This window comes from Lolium perenne, chromosome 4 (genome assembly GCF_019359855.2).
Source record: "Lolium perenne isolate Kyuss_39 chromosome 4, Kyuss_2.0, whole genome shotgun sequence".
Classification (NCBI taxonomy): Eukaryota; Viridiplantae; Streptophyta; class Magnoliopsida; order Poales; family Poaceae; genus Lolium; species Lolium perenne.
This window is the reverse complement of record NC_067247.2, coordinates 51,270,871-51,280,187: the sequence shown is the minus strand read 5'-3', so window position 1 is coordinate 51,280,187 and position 9,317 is coordinate 51,270,871. Positions and strand designations below refer to the sequence as shown.

The 9,317-nt window shown below is 45.5% G+C and overlaps 1 protein-coding gene across 1 annotated transcript; it reads left to right on the top strand.

Annotated features, from left to right (window-relative positions):
• Positions 1-3,204: 3,204 nt before the first annotated feature.
• Positions 3,205-5,901, top strand: LOC127292495 (dnaJ protein homolog ANJ1). The gene is made up of 6 exons (XM_051321909.2): positions 3,205-3,468; positions 4,286-4,457; positions 4,550-4,688; positions 4,774-5,050; positions 5,134-5,332; positions 5,421-5,901. The coding sequence occupies exons 1-6, from the start codon at positions 3,316-3,318 to the stop codon at positions 5,744-5,746; spliced, it is 1,266 nt and encodes a 421-aa protein (XP_051177869.1). The 5' UTR covers positions 3,205-3,315; the 3' UTR covers positions 5,747-5,901.
• Positions 5,902-9,317: the final 3,416 nt, after the last annotated feature.

Sequence of the window (9,317 nt, the reverse complement as noted above, 5' to 3'; positions counted from 1 at the left end):
GAAAACAAGGTTGGAATGGTCAAGGGTTAATGAGGAATGAATATGAATGTCCTTGACTTGGTTCAGGTATTGTAGTTGAACAGAGATACCATGTGACTCATGGTAGGAACATTTATTTAGTAGAAGACATGGATAAGATAAGTAAAGAATAGTTTCTTAATTAATTGTGTTCTATGATTTAGGATTGAATAATTATTCATGTGTTGTTGTAAGAAATGTCATGCTGAGATCTTTTATGAGATCTTGTAGTTGACCCTTACTTAAGGTATTGTTTGTTGTCAAACTAATTCCATTTGATCTAGCCCATAGATCAAATCATCTCTACCCAAAACAAGGTTTTAGCAAAGATCACAGTGAAGTTTATAGCGCTTGACTTGATGATCTACTTCAATTCCAGCAAGTCAAGTGAAACTTCAGTTACTGTGGTAAGTTTTATTTGAAGCGCGAAAATTCCCCGGATTTTCTATGCATGAATGCAATGCACACTTTGGTGTTCTCTCATTTTATTGCCTCTAAACCTGGGATATTACACAGAAATATGCAAAGCACCGATAACCTAACGAGCAGCCTGTCGAGCGGTAAAACTAGTCTCTTCTGGGGAAGTTCCTAGTCACGTTATATCGAAAGGCTGTGTCTATGGTTGGGAACAAGCACACTGTACGCTATGTGGACTCGGAGCAACAAAAACTGACACCATAAGATAAAGTAACACAAGATGATAGAGTAAACTCAAACCCGAAAAGACTAGATAGAAAGAAAAGAGACGCAAAAACAACTACGAAAAGCAACTAAAACTTGAAATTAGTGCAATCTAAGGCTATGGCAAACCCTAACCCTAATTTTTTTTTGGCTTTTTCTGGATAGGAAACACTCACAACTCAACTATGGGGTGGATTGTGGATGGCTTACCGAGGAAAACTGGAAATCTGATACCAAGATGATAAGGGGTGGCCCGATCTTCTCAGTAAGCAACGGTGGTGATGATGATCACGGGATGATGGCAGCGGAGATACACGACGATGAAGTGGAAGATAACTTGTATGACGCAACGAGATCTCTCGATTGGTCCCTGTCGCCAATGCAACAGCTCTCAACCCTACAAGATATTCGCAACTCCACACACTTGCGCACGTAGCCGCCGACCACGAAGCGGTAAGTTGCAACCGTCTAATTCCCAATGGAACAGCAGATCACACAAGACTTTTTCAGGATCTACACAATATCAAGCAATATGGTGTAGGAATTCAATAGTTTTGCTAGAGCAAACAACTAAGAACTAGGGTTTATCTTAAACATGGTCTAAAGCAGCTAGGGGGGCGTCCTGGGCACTTATATAGGCGTCCGGGACGAGTTCTGGTCGAAAAGATACAAAAATAACCGACCCAGAATAGATCTGGTCGAGACAGACTCGGACAAATCCGGTCTGGAATCCGGTCAACCGGGCCAGGGACCGGGTCGGCGATCTGGGTCCGGTCAACTGGCGGCAACCGGGTCGGCCGGTCCGGGGTCCGGTCAACCGGGCGGCAACCGGATAGTTGCGAGGTTTTCCGGTTTTCATCCGGTACGATAAATCACGTCCGGTTGGCGCCCGGTCGACCGGGTCAGTGACCGGGTTGGCCGGTCTGACGGCCGGTCGGACCGGGTGCTGGACCGGCCTAGACGTCTTCTTCTCCTCTCGCGCATGCCTCCCGCTCCTCCCTCGCGCGTCCATGAGATATCTTCATGTCCAGCTCCATGTCCAGCTTCATGTCCATCTTGACGTCCGTCTTCATGTCCAGCTGCTCCTCTCCTCCTCGTGCGATGCTCGTCTCTTCTTGATACCTGATGATACATAAGTAATAGGACTTAGGTAGTATAAAGTTCTCGTCAATCAAAGTACCGTTTAGAAACAAGTTCACCTGTTGTTTAAGTAGCTTCGCACGAGCCCTTGTAATTGGTCCAATCCGAACTTCATTGGACTTGAGCTCCACAGCAGGTTCATCTTCATTTATTAATGACGGAGGTAGTGGTGTAGTAGGGATGTCCTCATCAAAACTAATTTATATTTCTAGGCTACACGAAATTGACAAAATGTGACAAATTTTATAGTCTTGAAATGTGCACTGCTCACCATAAAATTTGTCGTAATTTGTTATTCTTGTGTAGCCTAAAATATGAAGTAGTTTGTATTGACATATTACACCATAATAGTATACATCATTAGCTATCTGCGAAATTCCGATTCAATTTTTTGAAACTTTGAAACATTAATTCTGAGTATTTGACAATAAAGGGCTACATGTAGCTCGACATCCATTTGAAGTTTCCCATGCATTGCAAGGGCTACATGTGCAACCACAGTGAGTGCCATTTGTCGAGATCCAGCTAGAGAAGCTCTTGTGGTCACTTGGTAGGTGGAGAATTTAAGGATCTAGAGATTCCTTGATATTTGAAAGAAACTTCCGATTACATTAACACCTCTGAGTTAGCATTGCTTTTAACTGTGGCGACGACTAAGGGATTTCCCGATGATAAAGATCATCAACACCGGAGTGGGCATCCAGCAAGAGATATTCAAAAGCCTTGATCGATAGAATTATAGAAGACTTTCATGAAAAAAATCAAGCCTTGCCATTTAGGTGGCATAAATTGCTTGTTTAAGGTTCTATTTATATCCGAATATTCATATTTTGTTGTATTAGGTGATTGGGTTAGGGTTATATATAACATTAATGTATCAAACCTATTTTAATCTTTGCGTTATTTATTTATTACAGTCTATCCTACCTTAAATTATTTTCGTCCTTCGACACTAACGGGAGCCCGAGAGCCAAAAATCTTCACTTACTTTGTATGAAGGAAAAAAGTGTTCACTATATAAGGCCGAGGGTCATGGCTTCATGGGCCTATTTAGGACAGGGATGTTTTGTTCAAAAATCCACACTGGATGGTTCCAGCGCATCGGACCCGCACCCGAACTCCGCAAGGACTCGCCCTACCGGAGTCAACTCCACACATCTCCCCTTCCCACAAACCCGAACCGTGCCCGCACTCCTCCTCCTTTCACCAGAACACGCCGGAAGCGTCTAGAAGCTCGGCACTCGTCCCGCACCACCGCCCGATCCAGATCGGACGGCCCGCGCCGCCCCTCCCGCATCTTCCAGAGTATTCACTCCCCACCACCCGTCGCGCGCTCCTATAACTACCACCGCCCTCCTCCTCCACCTCCGCCTCACAACCCGATCCCGACCGGCGACCTCGATCCCCCACGACCAAACCAGCTAGGGTTTCTTCTCACCGGCGGCGTAGGTAGGAAATCCTCCGGCGACAGGCGAGATGTTCGGGCGCGCGGCGCCGAAGAAGAGCGACAGCACGCGCTACTACGAGATCCTCGGCGTGCCCAAGGACGCGGCGCAGGACGACCTCAAGAAGGCCTACCGCAAGGCCGCCATCAAGAACCACCCCGACAAGGGCGGCGACCCCGAGAAGGTGAGCGCCCGCCCGCCCGCCCGATCCCCTCTTTCCTTTTATATATCCTCGATCTGGTCTAGACTGTTCGATTTGGTACGGTCGTTCGTCGGGGAGACGGATCTGTGGCCGGGGTGTGCAGTTCGATGGGCTTAGTTGTTGGTTTCGTGGATGTGTGTCTGAATTGTCCGGGGAGATGGATAGGGTTGTTGGCGGCTTTGGAAATTACATTTAGGCGACCTCTGTTTAGCATTCCGTATGAATCTGTGAAATCCCCCTTAAGACTTGGTTTCGTAATTGTTCATATGCTTCAAACTATAGTTTATGCTTGTAGATGCTTATTAATTGATCAATTTAGCAGAAGCTTGTTCACATTCTCGAACCTGCAATCGGTCTATTTAGATGTTTATTGTTAGTCGAGCAGTTTGCTACAAGCTTTACATGGTTGATTTGATACTGATGGAGGATCAGTAGCCGGGTTCAGTATGTACGAGCTAATCATTCTGACTGCGTGGTAGGGTTAACTTGTATGATGTTAGTGCTTATGTTGGGCAATTCAGCAGTCGGTGTTGACCAACGCTCTTGTTGCGAATGCAGCAGCTGTTTTATTCAAAATTCAAAATAGTATGTAATCGCTTGTTGGAGTAGCAAAACTGACATGCAACTTGCTTAGTTTCTAATGCCATGTGTCAAACTTACCGTGAGTAGCAAAACTGTCAGGTGATGCTTCTGTTGAGTAAAGCTCTGTTGTTACCGTTGCTTGTGCCGTTAATCTGTTTGAATGACATGGCTGCTTTCTGGTTTAGTTGGAGAACTGACAGTCGTTGTTCCCTTGCAGTTCAAGGAGCTAGCTCAGGCATATGAGGTTCTGAGCGATCCCGAGAAGCGGGAGATCTATGATACGTATGGTGAGGATGCCCTCAAGGAGGGGATGGGAGGTGGCGGAGGAATGCATGATCCATTTGACATCTTCCAGTCATTCTTCGGAGGTGGTGGTGGTGGTTTCCCAGGTATATATGTCCACAACAGTAAATAACCAAATTTGTAATCGTGATTCGCCAATGTTGTCGCAAACTCACACACACCCGTGTTGGTTCTCCAGGTAGTGGCAGCAGAGGCAGGAGGCAGCGCAGGGGTGAGGATGTGGTTCATCCTCTCAAGGTTACCCTCGAGGAATTGTACAATGGCACATCAAAGAAGCTTTCGCTTTCGCGCAATGTGCTCTGCTCAAAGTGCAATGGGTAAGTAGCCTGCTTCCTTGTGTAACCTTGCATGTGGTACAGCCTGTTAGTTCTGAAATCTCACGGTACTGTGTTCTTTCTACAGCAAGGGCTCAAAGTCTGGGGCTTCGATGAAGTGTTCTAGCTGCCAGGGAGCTGGCTATAAGATGCAAATACGCCAGTTGGGACCAGGAATGATTCAGCAAATGCAGCAGCCTTGCAGTGAGTGCAGGGCAACTGGTGAGACCATCAGTGACAAGGATCGGTGCGGGCAGTGCAAGGGCGATAAGGTTGTGACAGAGAAGAAGGTTTTGGAGGTGGTGGTTGAGAAGGGTATGCAGCACAGCCAGAAGATCACCTTCCCTGGCGAGGCCGATGAAGCGGTATGTGCAGCAGGACTTGAAGTGCTTAGTTTTTCTGTCTGTGTTTGCCTGTTCCCGCAGCTAATCGTTTGCTTGTTGTGCAGCCTGATACAGTCACCGGAGACATAATCTTTGTCCTACAGCAGAAGGAGCACCCCAAGTTTAAGCGGAAGGGTGACGACCTCTTCTACGAGCACACTCTGACCCTCACCGAAGCCCTGTGTGGCTTCCAGTATGTTCTTACCCATTTGGACGGCAGGCAGCTGCTCATCAAGTCCAACCCCGGTGAAGTTGTCAAGCCTGGTAAGTGGCACAAGCGCTAGTTCAGTTTATACACCCATCCAACGGTTTAACTGCTGCTCACTGATCATGTTGATCAATGTTTCTGCAGACTCATTCAAGGCGATCAACGATGAGGGCATGCCCATGTACCAGAGGCCATTCATGAAGGGCAAGCTCTACATCCACTTCACAGTGGATTTCCCCGACTCGCTGAACCCGGACCAGTGCAAGGCCCTTGAGACTATCCTCCCACCCAAGCCCGTGTCGCAGTACACGGACATGGAGCTGGACGAGTGCGAGGAGACTATGGCTTATGACATTGACATCGAGGAGGAGATGCGGAGGCGGCAGCAACAGCAGGCACAGGAGGCCTATGATGAGGATGAGGACATGCCCGGCGGTGGTGGTCAGCGCGTGCAGTGTGCCCAGCAGTAGGCAGATGGGCTATAATGTGTTTGTCCGGAATTTGTTTGTGTTCTAAGTTTTCCAAGTTAGGCGCCTTACGCTGAACCTTTGGTGCTAGTATATGATATATTACTACTTTACGAAACAGTTTTTAGGTCGTCCATAAAGATCATCTGCGTTCTCCATTGACTTGCTGTGGCACGTTTTTACGCTTCAGTTTCTAATGAAACAGCGACAATGCCGTCTTCAGATGTACACCTAGAAGGGGGACGAACAGGTAGGAGCGATTGGTTGGTTCCGGAAATTGATATGTACTCGTACCTGTCTTGATCCGATTGTAATCAGAATTTCGGGAAAGCATCAGGGGCGAGCAGGTACTCAAGTAACGCATATATACAAATGTACTTTGCTATTTATATAGCAACAACAACTTTCATTATTTCAACAAAACATTAATGTCAACTATCCCGATATAGGAGTAGTAATAGCAATTCGTAATACTCTCTACTAAGCAAAATGTCTTCCTCTACGGACAACGTGCTTCTGCATGACAAGCTGATCATGCTCCCTCTGTTGGGGTTTACAGGTTGTACTCCTTTTAATTTGATTCTAAATACGCTCTCATTTACCCCCTCACCTCTCTCTTCACGCTACAGTAGCTGAGAGCTCTCCACCAGAGGCCGGGCCGATCTGATGGCCTCTCCACCGGCGTAGCCGGCTGGAGATGGCCTAGGAGAGGCGCCGGAGTTAGGGTAGTGTATAGCTCTAGTAGATCTAGGTTTTCTTGGTTTTATGCCGTTGTTTGGCACTTTGTCGAGGGTAGGCTGCTAGATCTCTTGGCCGAGATCTGTAGCTGGCCTGTGGCCTTCTTCCCCGACGAACTCCGGCGGTCGGAGTTGGATGCGGTGAAGATCTGGTCGGCGGGCGACTCCATGAATAAAGGGCCTGTATTTGTGGCCAAGCTCAGGCTTCTCTGGACGGTCTACCTCCTATCCCTGGCCGGCCGTGGCGGCGAGGGGGGATGGGGAGTGGAGGCTGTCCAGGTAGCTACGGCTTGGAAACGGCGGGGAACTTCTGCTGCGCCGGAGAGCTTCTGCGCTCTCGTCTCTGGAGCTCATCAGCAGAGGACTGAAGCCGGCGGTCAACTCCGCCCTGCCTCTGCACATCATGGTCGAAAGGCGACCCTCCAAGGCCATGCTTCGATGGTCTATCTTCCTCCAGGCTTCAAGCCGATGCAGAGGATCTTTAGCTCCTGCTGCTGTGCACCTTACAGTGGTGCTGGCCCAAGTGGTTCGTCCCCGGCGCCGGTATTCCTGGCGCGGCGGCGGAGCTCTTCTTGACGGTGGAGAAGGATCCCGAGGACCCGATTGCTTTTTAACCTTTTTGTCCTGAGGACCTTGTTGTAATTCCTGGGGTCTTTTCTGCAGTTTCTACTTTCTATGCGGACTCCCCTGTAATTTGTTCAGCCACCGCTTATAAATGAAGCAGCATCTGGGTCCTTTCGGACCCATACCCGTTCAAAAAAAAGAAATTTTGATTCTAAATTTAACTAAGACAAGTTATATGACACAAAAAAACATACCGCTGAATTTTTATTGAAAGTACTTTTTCCAAAACAGAGGTAGACGTTTTGCCTCATCTTATCTACAATATCTAAATAGGAGCAACCCACTAAATGATTTCTCTTAACATGCAAGCTATCCAACTCATCAAACATGTTTAGACCAATCATAATCTTCCACATTAGCAGCCTGCCATGTCATTAATTTTGTATTTTTTCTCTCTTGCAAATGATCTATCTATAAGCAAAACCGTAGCCTGGCATGTCATTATTTTTGTACGATGCAACACTTCAACATCGCCACTTTATTTCATGCAGTAACTGAAGCCTTAGTGCTAATAATATCCCACTTTGTTTTTCCCCGTCTTTACACATCCTCACCTACCCTGCAGCGAGCACCCTACCATCTTCTTTGTAAAAGGAGGAATAAACAGTTAATCTCTTTGATTAATAGAAAGGCAATTCAGATACGCAGCCATGTAATGTCTCCGAACGAACACTCGCATGAAACCTCTACTCTGAACCGCTCTGCTTTCAACACTTCAGACTTCACCTTCAGATTTCATCCATCCGAGAGTGCTCTGATTCATACTATGTCCAGGTATGGTGATTGTTGTCTCAATGGAGGTTCGATCTTTGGTCTGCTAATATTTTTTACCTTGAGTGTAAGAAGATCACTAGACATCAATTTGGTTCCGTCCTCTCCAGGTTGGTATCTTCTTAAATGTTTATCTAACTATGGATTTCAAGGTTTTGTTACTGAGATACAAGGAGATGTAATTTGTGACTGGACAGCACGGGGATTTCTTTTGTATGGTTATAGAGCTTCCATACTGGATTTGCCTATTTCTCAGACTGCTATCGACTAAATAAAATTCAGTTTGCATATATTAGGTGCCATCTTCGATTGAAATATCGAATCAGGTATTGGTTCTAGGCAGATCTTTTCCATTGTTTCATTTTGGTAACACAATCATTCAATTTGTTGGAGGTTTTGAAGGTTGTACAGTAAATGTTTAGGCATGTCGGAGTTGAACTCATGTTCTCGGTTCATTTTTTTTAAGGAGGATCACATGATCTACAAAGAAAACGTGCAAGCTTCGAAGTTTGAGAGGATTTCCGCCCTAACGTGCGGGGTATCATCTAGTTATTAACTAAGGGCATGTCCAATGCAAAGGGCTTATTTATGGACGAAGCGTTTCTACACCCGGGAGCATGTGCACCTTTTTTTTAAATGATTTTTAAACAAAGTTTAAAATACTAAAAAATTGAACAAAAAATTGGCGCACACATCTCAACATTATATGTGCTCACAAAGTCGTTTCGTGGAAAACTGGCATTTTTTGTGTCATGTGTAAAAAGATATTTTTGTTGCTTAAAAAAAGTACTTTGACAAGACATTTTCTTTTTTTCACATAGGACATAAAAATTTCTATTTTTAGCGAAACTTGGCGTGTACACATATAATGTTGACATATGCGTGTCGAATTTTTGTTCAGATTTATTTAAACATTTTGAAATGTTTTCTCGGGTACCAAGAGTATATGCTCCCAAGTTCAAAATTTGTTTTCCACTTATATAGGCGCTTAAGAAAAGCAAATTAATATTGTAAAGATCGATACTTCTACATGTTTGGTGACCGTTCTCAAGGGTCCCATAGTATCAATGACTTCCCTTTTGATGGAAAGGCTCGAAGATAATACGGTAAACCATCGAAGCGTTTGGGGAGCATTGTGCCTCCACATCGCTTCAATGGACAGTAGTGCTCGCAAGGTGTGAACTTCGGCATATACCACCATCTTCGCGTACCTCGGTTATTTTTATACCCAATTTTTTTCTTCTTTTGCATTTTACTTTGTGACATCCTTCGTGCTTGAAGTTATATATATCTTCTATATGTTGTTTGTGCACATAGTTCAGCCTAGTTTATAAAGGTTGTGTGCTTGCCAAATAAAACTGTACTTTTATTTCACATTTATTTAAAGTCATAATGTAAAAGTTTTAAATTGCTTATTCACATGCTCCCTCTAGGCGACATAT